The 14,661-nt window shown below is 42.3% G+C and overlaps 1 protein-coding gene across 1 annotated transcript in view; it reads left to right on the top strand.

Annotated features, from left to right (window-relative positions):
- Positions 1 to 14,661, top strand: part of TMF1 (TATA element modulatory factor 1) — a 28,180-nt gene that overhangs the window by 616 nt on the left and 12,903 nt on the right. The window contains exons 2-9 of the mRNA XM_048489976.1: positions 4,785 to 6,028; positions 7,105 to 7,208; positions 7,961 to 8,087; positions 10,609 to 10,714; positions 11,587 to 11,729; positions 12,672 to 12,838; positions 12,995 to 13,151; positions 13,892 to 13,984. Coding sequence (XP_048345933.1) covers positions 4,785 to 6,028; positions 7,105 to 7,208; positions 7,961 to 8,087; positions 10,609 to 10,714; positions 11,587 to 11,729; positions 12,672 to 12,838; positions 12,995 to 13,151; positions 13,892 to 13,984 — 2,141 coding nt within the window. The remainder of the gene's footprint in view (positions 1 to 4,784; positions 6,029 to 7,104; positions 7,209 to 7,960; positions 8,088 to 10,608; positions 10,715 to 11,586; positions 11,730 to 12,671; positions 12,839 to 12,994; positions 13,152 to 13,891; positions 13,985 to 14,661) is intronic.

Below are 14,661 nucleotides of genomic sequence, written 5' to 3'. Positions count from 1 at the left end.
ATATGGGTGTGTGTATGTATATGTATGTGTGTGTATATGTTCAGGCTGCTTTGTAACATACATGTTTCTACCTATTTGTGGGGAAGGGTATATATAAAGAAGTAGCTGCTAAACTGGAGATCTGGATAAATTTTATGACAAGAACTTCTACAGCATGTAGTTGCCACTTATTCCTCCTATATGCTGCCTGTCTTTTCACTTAAACTTAAAAAAAAAAGTACTCACCATGGTGGTTTATGCTAAGTTTTGAATAGCACAATGTAAATAAAAGAACAAATCAGACCAGCACAGAACATCAGTTTACAGATGCTCAGACGTTTGGAGAATTTACACTTTGCCTCACACAGTTGTGTGTTGTGGTGCAGCCTCCATATTCTTTGACAGTTGCTCCTTTGGTGAACTCTAATTCTACTGATCACACCCATGATGCTGACATAACGTCTCATCTGGATGTGTTTTTCCCCCATCTTGTCTTTGTGTTCTGTGTTGTTATCTCGTAGTTGCATGTTTTCCCAGGGAAATTTTGTGCTTGTTTTTCTCAAATAGCCACCTTCCATGTTCCATGGCAAAATGTAGATGGGCTAGAATACTAGCTGTGCATAGATTGAAAAGCTAGAAAAAATGCCATTTATTACTTTCCAGCTATTATGGTAATTAATCTTTAGAATGACAATCCCATACATCCACCTTGTGGAGTTTCTTCTTGTCAAGTGGCTTTCCACCTTTTGTCAGCAATTACTCTGAGCCGTATATATATAATCTGTCAATCTATTTGCATGGGAGGTGAGACCACTATCAGCTATTTCCCTGCCTCTTGGAGATTTTCAGTAAAATAAATATACAGCAGGATGTCATTGTGCCCAGCATGTTCCAGCCCCCTCCTTACTCCAGTTCATTCACTGCTGCTTGCAGGTGGTGGGGAAACACTCATGAAACACTTGACTCATGCATTTCTCTTGCAATTGTTCTGGTCGGAGAATGTATTTGGCACCAGCCATGCATCTCCTGTGAAGAGTAGGTAGTCTATTGTTCATCTTTTTCTTGCATATATATATACCTTGTCATAATACTACTAGACTTTAAAAAACTTTTAACATCATACTTTTCACTCATGTCCCAGAGCATAATGCAGGCATACTGTGCCATCGCTCTGTTAACACTTACTGAGTATCGTGAACAAACATATCTAGTGTTATAAAAGATCCTGTGTTTTATAATAGTTGTTTAATGCATTGTAGCTCTGCTTTTCAGCAAAAGTGGTTGCTAGGCAGCCTAAAATAGTTCAAAATGAATACAGTTAACATAATTCTAGTACGGCTTTGGTCCAGTCGTGTCGGATGGATGCCTTCCCCACTTCATCTGTCTCTGGTATTACTTATGGTTGGTGGAATGAGCAGAGACTCCTGCAGGGGCATTTTATGCATCCCTTAGTAGCACAATGTTTCCCTTTGGACAGATTTTCTGTCTTGTAGGGGAGGAAAGATGATAGAGTGGGCAGGCAAACGGTAGTCAAGAAGAAACAGTTGGATGGGTTTGCAGCTTGCCAGTTGGAGAAAGAATTAGGCAGGTGGGTAGCCCAGAAGCAAGGGGGTGGGGGGGAGAGAAAACCAGGCAGGTGGACAAGAAAGTGCTCATGCATCAAAGTCTTGCCTACCCGTTTTTGAGGACTTGCAAATTATTTATTTCTCTATTTCTTTATTGTAAATTTGAACATAAAAATGTTAACTTAAACTTGAGATACTACTAGGTATCTGTTTCATGGTTTCTTAGTAGTCTGAGTGTGTTCTGGAGTCCAGAGTCGCTACGTGTCCGTATCTCAAAACATGGAACGTTGTTGATGTGAAATTTCTGATCTGTGTTTGTTCTTGGTATCCCACTTGAGCGTTGTGTGTGGGGAGGAGTTTGTCCTGTGTTCTGTGACTCCTTCCCAATATCAGCAGCTACCACAGTCTTTTGTCAGTTGGTGTTCATTAAAATCAGCACTAAAGGTGCTTGTTTTATTAGGGAAATGTGGAATGTATCCTGCTGGCCAAGCTAGGTAAATATATTGATCAATTCCTACTGGGCATAGCTCATATTGGGGTACTGTTGAGAAATGGCACGATTGGTGGGTGCAAAGAGAAAAATCCTGGGCATTGTCAGTTTTCCTGTGTTGCTGGGTGCTGGATATTACACCAGCTGAACTGTGGACATGACTTGCATAAAAGTAATAGCAATTTTTTAAAGTTTTTTTTTTTAGGCTGTCTCTGAGTTATATTCTCCTGCATTAACAAAGTTTCACTAACATACTTTTAAGCATAAAAAAACAGTTATGTGACACTTCTTTGAATTCATGTAAAGAAAGGGGTAGTAAAACATGTTCAGGATCATCATTTCTTGCTTAATAGCAGCCAGATAGAGTTCATTCAGTAGGAAATGTTTACAAGGTATAACTTTGGCTATTTAGTGGTTAAAACTGTCAGGCAGGGGACTGAAGGTAGCTTTGCCATCCAGTTAATTGCTTGTTTTGTTAGCAGAAGGATTGCATAAGATGAAGGTACTATTCTTTGCTGAGCTGGGCCATACTGTTGATGTGCAAACAGTAGTCACAGCATGGCATCAGCAGGGAAGCTAAATATGACCTGCATTTTAAACATACAAAGATATTGATTAACATGCATTCAAAAGTCCACGATAAATAAATCACAAATCCTAATAAACATACAGATTTTAAAGATTTTTAAATTTCTCTTAATGTTTTAAATAGCATGATATGATGTAGGCGGTGAAATACTTTTTGACCACACAGTAGTTTCTGTTTGGAGTATATGAAGCTGCATAGTGAACAATGGCTTGTGCTAATGGAATTACACTAAGTTACATCTTTGTTGAAAGCGCCAGCATGGTATAGAGAGAATCGGAGCCACATGAAGCCTGTGGATCCACTTCTCCACATGAAGCCTTCTGGGTGACTTTGAGCCAGTCACAGTTCTCCTAGAACTCTCTCAATCCACATGGAGACAGGCAATGGCAAACCACCTCTGAACATCTTGAAAACCCCCAAGGTCCCCCTTAGTCAGCTGTGATTTGATGACACACAGATATATCTTCTTTCCTCATTCATGCTGGATCCAGCCCACACCTATACCTTTTAAAAAAGGGAGTACCAAGAAGTTATAGAAAAAGGAATGCCACTGGGTGATTGTATGATGAAATCTATTCTTGAAAGCCAGAAAAAAACCCTCCTGAATGGGGGACCCCAAAGCACTGGGGAGCAAGTGCAAGAAGATGAACCCTACCTCCTCTTTAGCAATATTTGTCTATACGCATTCAGTATAGAAAGTTCACAGTTGAGAAGTATTGCAGTGTATGCTGCTGATCTCATTGCTTGCCAGTGCAGCTTGGCTGCTGTGACCATTATACTGACTGATTTAAAACTGTATAGGCCATTATACAACCTCTGAGGGTACTCTGTATGTTTCTTAAATGTCTCTCTTGTTTTCTAAAATTGTAAAATATTATACCACATTGTTTGTTTTTAGGCAATGTTGCTCATGACCCTAGAGTCTCTTTAATTATCTGCAGCTACCACAATCTTCTGTCAGTCATTGTGAGTTAAAATCAGCGCTAAAGGTGCTTCTTTTGGGGGCTCCTTTCTATTTTTCTGTGTCCTAGAGCTGCTTTTACTTTCCTTGCAAGTAAAAGTAAATAGTTTCAACCAGAAACAAGGGTTAGTGACAGCTACAAAACAGATAACTGGTTGCCATGAGATGGATGGGAAGCATCCACACTATTTGGTTGCCTAGGGCAGTCATAAATGTTTATAGTTAGAGTACTGAACTGATTGTGAGATTAGGTAATTCTTAGATATAAAATAGGAGTAAAAGATCACCCAGATGAATTAGTGGATGATCCCTGGGGTAACTTGCAGTATCAAGCCATATAAGTGCATGGACTGCTATGCTGTATGACTGACCAAGAGAGTTCCCCAGAGTGTGTTCTTTATAAAGAAAAGCAGTTCATAACAGGGTCATACAGTCATATTTAAGAGCCTAGTGAACAAGTTCTGTGTGCGCTGAATACTCTTGCTAAAGTGAGCACTTCCTATCTTTCTAAACATTCATTTGTGAAGGAGCCCATTGAAAACAATTGAGGTTGGACAAGCAGAATTTTAGAGGAGGAGGGAGAATACTTTAAGGAGAAACTGTTGAGTGTGTGTGGAATTTATAGGATCCAAACCTAGATGCTTTCAATTAAACTCAGATTTTGTTTTATGCTTGGTTATCTTGAAAATAGAAACTTCTTATACCTTCTTTGTTTGTTTGTTTATTAGTTATTCAAATTAAATATACCACCCCATCCCAAAGGGCTCTGGGCAGTGTACAAGTCAATAAAAATACACTCACAATAAAATTCCAGTTAAAACATCAGGTAACAACAACTCCAACGTTAACTCTAAAAATCAGATGACAACATTCTGTTCCATATAGGGCCACAGGGCGGATAACTGTGGTGTACATTTTTGCCCTCAGATGTTCAGGTATTCTTTTGTCACATAGGACTTCAGTGCTTTGCTACCACTTCATCCATACTTCTTATACCTGCTACCTAATTTTTTAAAAGTCTGATAATTAAAAAAAAAGATTTTTAATCCACCCTGGCCCACTAAGAATATATTGTTATGGAAAATATTACAGATAGTTTGGGTATGTGGTTCTATGGTTCTGTTAGATTCTACATAGATATTTGTAAGGGTTGTATAATGAAAGTTGTATATTAACTTTCCTCTGTCTTCCCTTTCTCAGGAACAAATTCACTTATGAGTGGAGGATGGGATACTTCTGCCTGGGGGTTAAATTCTGATACTGAAGGTGAAACTCAGCCGATACCCTCTTCCACTGCCATCACCAAACCAGTTAGAAGGACTGTGGTAGATGAATCAGAAAACTTCTTCAGTGCCTTTCTCTCACCGACGGATGTTCAGAGCATACAGCAAAGTGCAGTAGTATCTAAGCCTCCCACCAAATCACAGCGACCTAAGGAAGAAGTGAAAAGCACGCTACAGGACTCTCTGCATAGTGGCCCACCAGAAGCATCCGTAGAAACTGCAGCAAAAGACTTCTCTGTAATTGCACTAGTAGAACTGGAAAACCTCAGTGATTCCCAGGAACAGTTAGAAGAAAGTAGCTCATTACTTGATACTGATGACAAGCATGATGAAAACAAAACCAAAGACACTGAACAACAGGTGTCTCCTGAGAATGTCAGTGCAGGAAAGCCCGCTGATGTTGTAAAATCAGATCCAGAAAGTGATGAACCTGTACATATTCCTGAAATTCCTGCGCAAACTCTGCCCACAGAGACAAAGAATGCTACCTTGGAAACGAAAGAGCGCAAAAGCGAGGATCGGCAAAGCAATACACCTTCCCCTCCCGTTAGCACTTTCTCCTCAGGGACATCCACAACTAGCGATATTGAAGTTTTAGATCACGAAAGCGTAATAAGCGAGAGCTCGGCAAGTTCAAGGCAAGAGGCGGCTGATTCGAAAGCTAGCCTTCACCTGATGCAAACATCCTTTCAGCTTCTCTCAGCATCTGCTTGCACGGAATATAACCGTCTCGACGACTTCCAGAAGTTGACTGAGAGCTGCTGCTCCTCCGATGCCTTTGAAAGGATAGACTCCTTCAGTGTGCAATCGCTGGACAGTCGTAGCGTCAGCGAAATCAACTCAGATGATGAACTGTCAGGTCGGGGATGCATTTCTGCATCTGTCACCATCAGCCCCGTGACACCCAAAAGTGATGTCACTGACACTGTTCAAAACAAGTCTGATCAGACTGCCAGTGAGACTCTTGCGCTGCCCGCAGAGGAAGCAGAAATGGAGGAAAGTGGACGAAGTGCCACTCCTGTTAACTCCGAGCAGCCAGATGTCTTGATTGTTCCTGTGCGGATTCATGAAGAGGGTGCCCCAAAAGAAGAGGTGGTGGTGCCTCAACACAGTGCTGAAAAGCTGTCCAGCGCAGAGTGCGAAAAAGAAGAACTTTGCAAGGTAACCTCAGAACCAGCCTTCAAAACAATGGTCTCCTGTTCTTGTAATGTTAACGGGGTGCTTGAATTGGGGCAGAGGTTAGATGCGGCAGAGGTTAGCCTGCTTATCTTGTGGGATCTTTGAATCCTTCTCTGCATGTGGCTTGTTGATTTTTCATGTTTGCATAGCTGTGTTCTCTCTGTATAACATAAACAGATTGAGGATGGCAGTAAGGAAGAAGGCTGCTTCGTTGTACTGTGGAATGGTATCTTAGCTCTTATCTTTATGCAGCCACTCAGTGTTGACTCCTATCTGTCATACTGGATAATGCATAAGGTGTTTCTATTTTATCCACGTCTGCTTAAACTCCAAGCCAAGTCATCCATGTTAGAAAACTGTTCTGTTAGAAATAGATTTGGCACTTATCGTATAGTGTGTTTTGTTCCCTTGGTCTCCCAATAAAATAGACTCAGTTGCAAATGAAGTCCACTTAATTGACAAGAGAATCAGAAGAGTTACACTTTGGAAAGCTTTTGTCAAATCTGAAAATGCACCAGCACCCCTCCCAAGCCCCTGTTGCCAAGCAACAGGTCTTCCCAGCTTTGCACCCATACGTGCTTCTGATGAGAAACTGTCTGAAGCCATGAGAAGGTCATGTGCAGAGCAGCTCTCACCAGCATAAACAAAACAGAGACAGACAGCAAAAGGAAACCAGGCAGGCAGATCTCCCCCTAGTTGCCAGGCCCCCACCTGGAGACTCATGACAAGGCCAGACCATTAGGTCTTGACATAGTGGAAGTAGCCACTTTTTACGCTGCTTCTGTGGTATCCTTGAAATCCTTCTTGTGATCCCCTTTCCCCCATGAGCAGAAACCTAGAAGGAGCTTCTGGGCTGCTATGTAAAGGTATAGTTGCAAAAGTCTCATTTAGCACCCTTTGAGAAAGTTAAAAGTCATTAGCAATGTGAGGTGCTGGATGTTATGTTACTAAGGAAAGCATTTGAGAGGAACTTCAAACTTTATTCCTACACTGCTGCCAAGAGAGACCTGGCAGTCATTCTTTCAGCCTTTTCACCTCCTGTCTGAAATCTTCTGCAGATTATTGATTCATTGACAGAGAAGCTGGAGATAAGGGAAAATCGACTGTTAAGTGTCAGCAAAGAGAAGGCATGCCTTGAAGAAGCTTATGATAACCTCAAAGAGTAAGTGTCAGTCAACAGCATCCCTGTTGAGTCTATGCCAGTTTTGTGAAAACACTGTGATCCTGTTTGCTCTTTGCAGAATAATGCATACATTGGTGTGTCGGAGCTTTTGTGTATTTAGGCTTAATGGATTATAGCAGCTTATTACAAAAGTTGATAAGGGTTATTGAATTTTAGTGATGCAGCCCAGAACTGGATGGAAACTGCCTCGATTGCTGAGGTAAACATTTATGCGTTATCTGGCATAAATATTCCTGTGAGCAGGAATGAAAAACCTCAGTCTTGGGGGTTACAGTTTTCCACTTCCCCACGTTCATTTTGCTCATACGCCAATTCTATTTTAATAGTCGGTCAAACAAAGGGGTTGCTTTTATGGAAACTGGTGAGGGTTCTGCTTTGATCTTGAGGAAATAGCATGATAATAGGAGTTCGTAAGCTGCTGTGTGGGCCCTCCTGCATGGATGAAGCCAGCCGGCCTTCAGAAATGATATCAGCACCTTCTGTTACAGCTGACAGATAAAGAAAAAAGGAAGTACATTCCAATGGTATTCATTATCTTATGCAAGCATGGCTAAAGCATAACCTCTTCAAAGAAAGTATCACAGGAGGGGAGCACACAGATAGTTCCTCCGTGCTTCTCTGCCATTTTTGTCTTCAAAAACTGAAGGGCTGGTGTGTGTGGCTTGTAACCATAGTGTCTACTGTCGAACCTGCTGAGCACATCCATAATTACAGGAATCTTTTATATTTAGTGAAGTCTTCAGAATGAGAGAAGAAAACAGTAGCATTTCATCTCTTAAAGAGGAGTTTGCTCAGCGAATAGCGGATGCAGAGAAAAAGGTCCAAATAGCATGCAAAGAGAGAGATACAGCTAAAAAGGTAATTCTTTGATGTCTGAACGATATTTCTCCAGTAGTCTTACAGTGATATTTTGCATCTCTTGGTCGGAAGAAGAAAAACTTACACCTTGAAGTAGCAGGAAGCCAGAGCCTAATGTAGAACTGCCTTGTGGCATCTTAAATACTAACAGATTTATTGGGGCATACCTTTTCATGGAGTGGAATCTACTTAGTCAAATTTACATCATGTTCTGTCATTGGGAATACACATAGAAGCCGTTTGTGAAAGTGGGATGAAAGGGGCTATGAAATGTCCATGACGTTTCTTCTCAGAGCTAGAAAAAATAGGCACAGCAATCAGTTATCAGCAGTAACTGACAAGCTAATTTAATATCTGTGATATTAGCTTTAATATCGCCTAATTTTATATCAGATGTATATACATCCTGAAGGATACATCTGGTAAAGTGAGCACTAGCGCTTCTAAGTAAGTGCAACAGTAAATCTGTTAGTCTTTAGTTCCATGGTTGTTTGCAGTAAATTCAAAAGCCTTGTTGCATGCCATGGGCCCAGGTTCAGCCAGTGAGGAATCCTTGAGGGAAGAGGAGAACTGGCAGAACGACCCAGCTACATCAGAGCCCCAGCTGGTTGAGCTCCCGGAGCAGTCCGAAGTCTCACAGGAAGGAGGTGATGCAGACCCACAGATAGACTGAGAGCAGGAGGATGCTGACAGAATCCCCTCCAGCTATAAATGCCAGAGCCAATAGCCCACTCAGCTCACCTGAACTGGTTAGGCAACTCAGAGTCTGCGGCTATCAGGAACTGCAAGCTAAAAGATGCAGTGCAAGACTAGAGATGCCTTAGGGAATGCTCTTAAGTTCTCCCAATGGCCAAACTGGCCAAACTGAGCAGAGGAGGAGACCCATAAAAACTAGAACTAAGAGATCTGATGTTGTAGGAGCAACTTTGTTGAAAGCCTGTGACTCGGCCGCTCCTGCTCTCAGACTGCTATCCCTGGATTCAATTACCCTGGACTGGACCCTCAGAGACATTCAGTAAGCATGTTCTTTCCCTCCTCCTGGGCCATGCTTGCGGCTGGCAGTAATTCAACACTCCCTGAACTCAGCAGGCCAGGACATTGCACCTTAAAAAGACTAAGACATTACTTTAACATTGTGCAGTAACTAGCCGGATATTGTCTATGGAAAATTGATGGTCTAGAAAAAGAATTCTCAAAATTTATCACAGCAGATCAGTTCTTGATTTAAGTTATCACCAATCACTGTGGCTAAGTGGAAAGGCAGTTTTCTGCTGCATGTCTTCTTGCATAATAAAAGACAAATAATAGTTACCCTTTCAGGAGTAAGAAGAATTGCAAGAGTTAATTTTGTGAGCCTAACGGGGGACCAAATCCGCCAGTGAGAGCAGTGCACAGCTGCTTTGGCAGATTTGCCATCCCCAGAATGCTTGCCCTGGGGCAAAGGCCATTTTGGCCCTCCCTGGTGGTGGGATGCAGTGCCAGTCGAGGTGCCACTGCCCCTGTGCCCCTTCCACTGGTGTAGTTGGGGTGGGACGGGGTGTGGCCGGGGGAGGAGCCGACAGTAGTAGGCTTCCTCCTGGCCATTCACCGCCTTATGCCAACAGTCAAAACTGTAGTCTTATGGCACCTAAAAAGGTGTTGTAAGTCTATTAAGCCCAATGGGGGCTTCTCAGCAGTGGGGAGACTTTACTTTGCAAGCCTCCCCATGCTGTCGGGAAGCCCCCATCAGAGCGGTGGGGTGGTGCGGCTGCGACTGGCAGCCTAGCCTCTTTGATAGGGCTGCCTGCCATCGTTTATCTGGCACAGTAGCCTTTTTTCTTCACGCCACATGGCAAACTGCATTTGAAACGAAGGGTCTTGTAATATGGCATAGGAATCAGCCATATAATCAAGAACAGTTTAAAAATCCCACTTAACTGGTACTGGCTTGTTACATGAGCCTCAACAACTTCGTATCCCCATCACATATAAATGGAGACAGTACAGGGCCTCTGGACCAACATGCTGTGTCTAGGCTGAGAGCGTATCATAGAGAAATTTTCACTTCAGGTTGCAAGCACTTGTGCTGCTCTTTGGAGATATGGGAGGATAACTAAAAAGCAGTGTTTAAGTATGGAGCAGGAGGATTTGGACATAGTCTGACTTTTGAAAACCGAAGCTGTCTTTCAGCCGAGGTAGCTTATGTTTGTACACTGAAGAGTGGAGTTTGACTGTTTAAGGTAGATTTGTTTCAAGTGTTTGAAAGTTGATTGTAATCCCCTCCACCAGTAATTTTCACACTTTTGATTTCTTGGATTTAATGGAGAAGCAATACTTTTCTACTGCATAAAAGGTTCTTTCTCATTCTTTTTCATTCCCTGGCCAATAAAAATGCACTCTAGTGTTGCACCACATTGCATTTTCAGCACCCTGGAAAGTACAAGATATATTCTATTGATTAAAAACTCATATAGTTTGTAATTAAATTTTTACAAGTCTTGGTCTAAAATGACATTTTTGTGATGAATCTTTTCATTTGTAGGAAGTGAAGACGCTCAAAGAAGAGTTAGCAACACGACTGAACAGTAATGAAACTGCTGAGTTACTAAAAGAGAGAGATGAACAAATTAAAGGGTTAATGGAAGAAGGTGGGTATGAGGGTTGGAGTCAACAAAATACAAGCTTAAGGGCATTAGTAGAAAGCAGTATTTCTTCCCTTCCCCCTCGTTTTGAGGAAATGGTTTTATTAGTTAATTTAAGGTGCTACTCTGTCACTTCTCCTGGAAAAAAAAGTTAGAAATGGTTTGTGGACCATTAAAACAATCGTGAAGCTTTAAAAAATAACTAGTCAAACTAACAAATGTATAATAACTGAATATAAAAGCACAGCAGTCCTAAGGCTCAGCATATGAAAAGCGATACATGATGTAAACTTGCAGAGCGGGGTTTGCCCCTCCAGCCTCAGCCTCGTCTATTTTCACTTAAATACCTTTCAGTGCCAGTAGCAATGATGGAAGCGAGTGAAAAGAGTGACTTTGCTGGCATCTCTGCTAGTGGCATCATGACCTTCCATAGCAGCAGATGGAAAATGTACAGATGGAAAATGGGGGGCAGCTGGAACCCTTTGCCGTGCCATGGGTTGCCGATTTTTAATGAATATTCTAATATTTCAGAGAAATGTTGTAGCACTATTTCTGATAATCTAGTTGGACTGGAAATGCTTTTGCAGAAGAGGTAAACTGAGACAAACTTTTCAATATCTTGTATATACTTTATGTATAGATAACTTATAGATAAATGCCATGTAAGTCTTGCTTGATCACTCATAGACCAGTCTAGATACTACTGAAGCTGAATTACCTGGATTTAAGTCACTATCATCTATTGATTTCTGCGGCAACAAGTGGACTTTAGATCCAAGAGTTTAGCCAAACCAGCTGGTCAGTTGTAATGCAGGAAGCCATAAGGCTGTGATAAATATGCATTGAAATCAGTTGCTCAGATTCATTTTTCTCTTCAGGAGAAAAGCTTTCAAAACAGCAGTTGCTAAACTCAAATATCATTAAGAAACTGAGAGCAAAGGAGAAGGAAAGAGACAACTCTTATTCGAAACAGAGTAAAAAAGTGAAGGAATTAGAAGAGGAGTTACAGCATCTGAAACAGGTCAGGTGAATTTTTAGATACCACCTAGATATCCTTTGTGCTGTATCCTTTTCTGTGGGCCAGTTCACCTTAATTTAGTTGAGTTTTTAATCCAATTAAGTTTGCAAATTAACATCCTGTCTTACTCAGGCTTTTTAAAAATAATATTTTTATTGTTTTTCAACATTTATAGAACATGAAAAAAGAAGAAAAGGAAATAATAGAAAACAAGAAGGGGGAGGGGGCAGCCTCGATAGCCTGGTAGCTGCTTTTTGTCCCCACTGTCTAGATGTCAAAGGAGAGTTTAACACCCCCCCCCTCCCATCGCATTTAGAGACCCTTTTGGGAGTCTAGGCATACAGCCACTCACCTAAGCCTGCTTAATAAGCTCTCTCAGTGGGAGACATGGGAGCGCTTCACTGAGGCTCCTGAGATGAGGTGCCATCCTCCCGAACTTCCTGCCTTCCCGAGGCTTGAAGAAATGGAAATAAAATCCGATTAAAAACAATAACATACTGTAAAGTCAACTGCCATTGCAAAAAAAGGCCTTTCTTGGCACCTGTGGGCCATTTGGGAGCAGTAGGATTTCATTCTCTAAAAAATCCATAGAAGCGCAGCAGCCATGAAACTCAGTGCTGAAGAAAGACCCAGCTTCTTATCCCATGTCCTCATGTGATTCACACAGAAAGGAGGTCTTTCCCTGAGTGTAAGACACACACCTGCCATTCTCCTGATTTATCAGTAACCACTTACATATCACTCTTTTCTGCCTCGTTCTTCCATGCACAGGGCCCAAAATGTCCGGGTACTTCTTTTGTTTGTTTGTTTGTTTATTTGTTTTCCATAATCAGTAGGCATGTTGCAGTCTTTGCTAATAATAAGCTTTTCTGGAGATCCTTTGTTTCCAGCTTCTTGGAAGCTATTTCACACTGATAAGATTGTCGTTGTTTTTCATTGTAAAAGGTACTGGATGGCAAAGAGGAAGTTGAAAAACAGCACCGGGAGAGCATTAAGCAGCTGAATAGCTTGGTTGAGCGGCAGGAGAAGGATCTTAGCAGACTCCAGGTGGAAGTGGAAGATCTTGAAGAGAGGAACCGGAGTGTCCAAGCAGCCCTTGATAATGCATATAGGTAAGGATTCTTCTGTAACAATAGATGCATTCAGATTCTGCTGCGTTTTGTAGAAGTAACTCTTTGCGTCAGTCCAATAGAGCACTGTGAGCTATATTTTCTCTCGGATTCTAAAACATGTGAATGTTTTTATGTTCTAAAATTATAATTTTTCAGAGATCTTGCAGATCTTCACAAAGCAAATGCTACGAAGGACAGTGAAGCACAAGAAGCGGCATTAAGTCGTGAAATGAAGGCTAAAGAGGAACTTGGCATGGCTTTAGAGAAGGCCCAAGAGGAAGCTCATCAGCAACAAGAAGCTTTAGCAATTCAGGTTGGACACAGCAACTCGTGTACATGTTTTTATTGACACAATTTGGTATATGCCCTAATGGTTAAGTGTTGAGCCACAGCAGCGCACCTGTGCTGCCTCCAGTGGGGTTTCAGGTGGACAAGGAAGGGGGGAAAAAGAAAACAACTCCAGCCCCCTGAAAAATCCCATAGGAAACACTGACTTTTGCCTCCCTTTTGGATATCATAAATCGGCTGCTGCGGGCCAAAAGTCCTTGGGAATCCTTCCTGGACAGCTGGCTGCCAAGGCAGTGGCGTAGCTGCCATGGGAAGGGGGGGATTGCCCTCCCACACCCTTCCCCCGCCCCAGCAGAAGCCCGGAGCAGCCAACTGAACTAAGTGGGGGGGGGAGACCCCGTGGGGGGGCAGCCCAGAGCAGCCTGCAGTTCAACTGGCTGCAAAGAGCAGCCAGCTGAACTAATGTAAGCAGTGGAGGCACGGAGGGCAGTTCCCGGGCACCCTTCCCACCCCCCACAATGCCACTGTGCCAAGGTAAGTCCCTCTGCTGAGTGTCCGTGCTACTTTGCACAGCACTAGAGGCACAGGCACCAGCTCAATCCATTCACTGCTTCCAACACATCTTCAGTCCCTCTGAAGAATTTCATTTTGTTCACTTAGTACAGCAAAACAAAACAAAAATCCTTATGAAGAGCACAGTCTATTCCAAATGTAAAAGTTATAGTTCTGTAAGTTCAAACTGTATCTTTATTCCTGTTTAAACAGGTGGCAGATTTAAGGCTGGCCCTGCAGCGTGCAGAGCAGCAAACAGGTAGAAAGGAAGACTACTTACGCCAAGAAATTGCCGAACTGCAGCAGGTACGCTGGCAATTACTCCTGGATGATGTTAAACTGTCAGTGAACTCTTGCAAACCCTAGAACTGTTTTTCTTCACAGAGTTGGTTTTTAAAAATTTTCCAGCAAGATAAAACAGGTGGGAATGAGCTGGTCTCCCAGTTTGATTGGGACTTGTTCCATCCAGTTTTTCAAAATACAGAGGGAATAGTAGATTTGGCCACAGTCTGTTCCTTGTCTATGAGGTTCTTATCTGTGTGAAAGTGTTCTCTCTGCACTATACTGCAGTTTTATTTGGCTAATGCTGGAAGGTTGAAATGTGAGTCTCTCAGTACGCTGTTAAGAGAACAGGGCCAGGGGATGTCTGCTTTATCTCAGGATCATTCAATATTTAATGCGGTGGTTCTCAATCTTCTGCTTAGACCCACCCGTCTTTCTGAAACTGCTGCATCATTTAATCCCCTTTACTCCAGACTCTAATGAGCTGTTTGTATGTGCAGTCCTCCCCTTCATTTGTTCTCTAGCTCCTCTTTCAATTTCAGCCGGGGTCATCTGTTGACGTTTTCCTCTGTGCCCTCCCAACCTGGATGCTACCAGAAAGAGGTTCTTTTTCTGGAGGGGCTCCTCATCTATAGAATGCATTCCCATCAGCTGCTTACTTTAAGAAGTTGGAGCATTAAAGGGAAAACATGTACTTTTGT

This window comes from Sphaerodactylus townsendi, linkage group LG03, assembly GCF_021028975.2.
Source record: "Sphaerodactylus townsendi isolate TG3544 linkage group LG03, MPM_Stown_v2.3, whole genome shotgun sequence".
Taxonomy (NCBI): Eukaryota; Metazoa; Chordata; class Lepidosauria; order Squamata; family Sphaerodactylidae; genus Sphaerodactylus; species Sphaerodactylus townsendi.
This window is presented reverse-complemented; position numbering and strand designations above follow the sequence as displayed.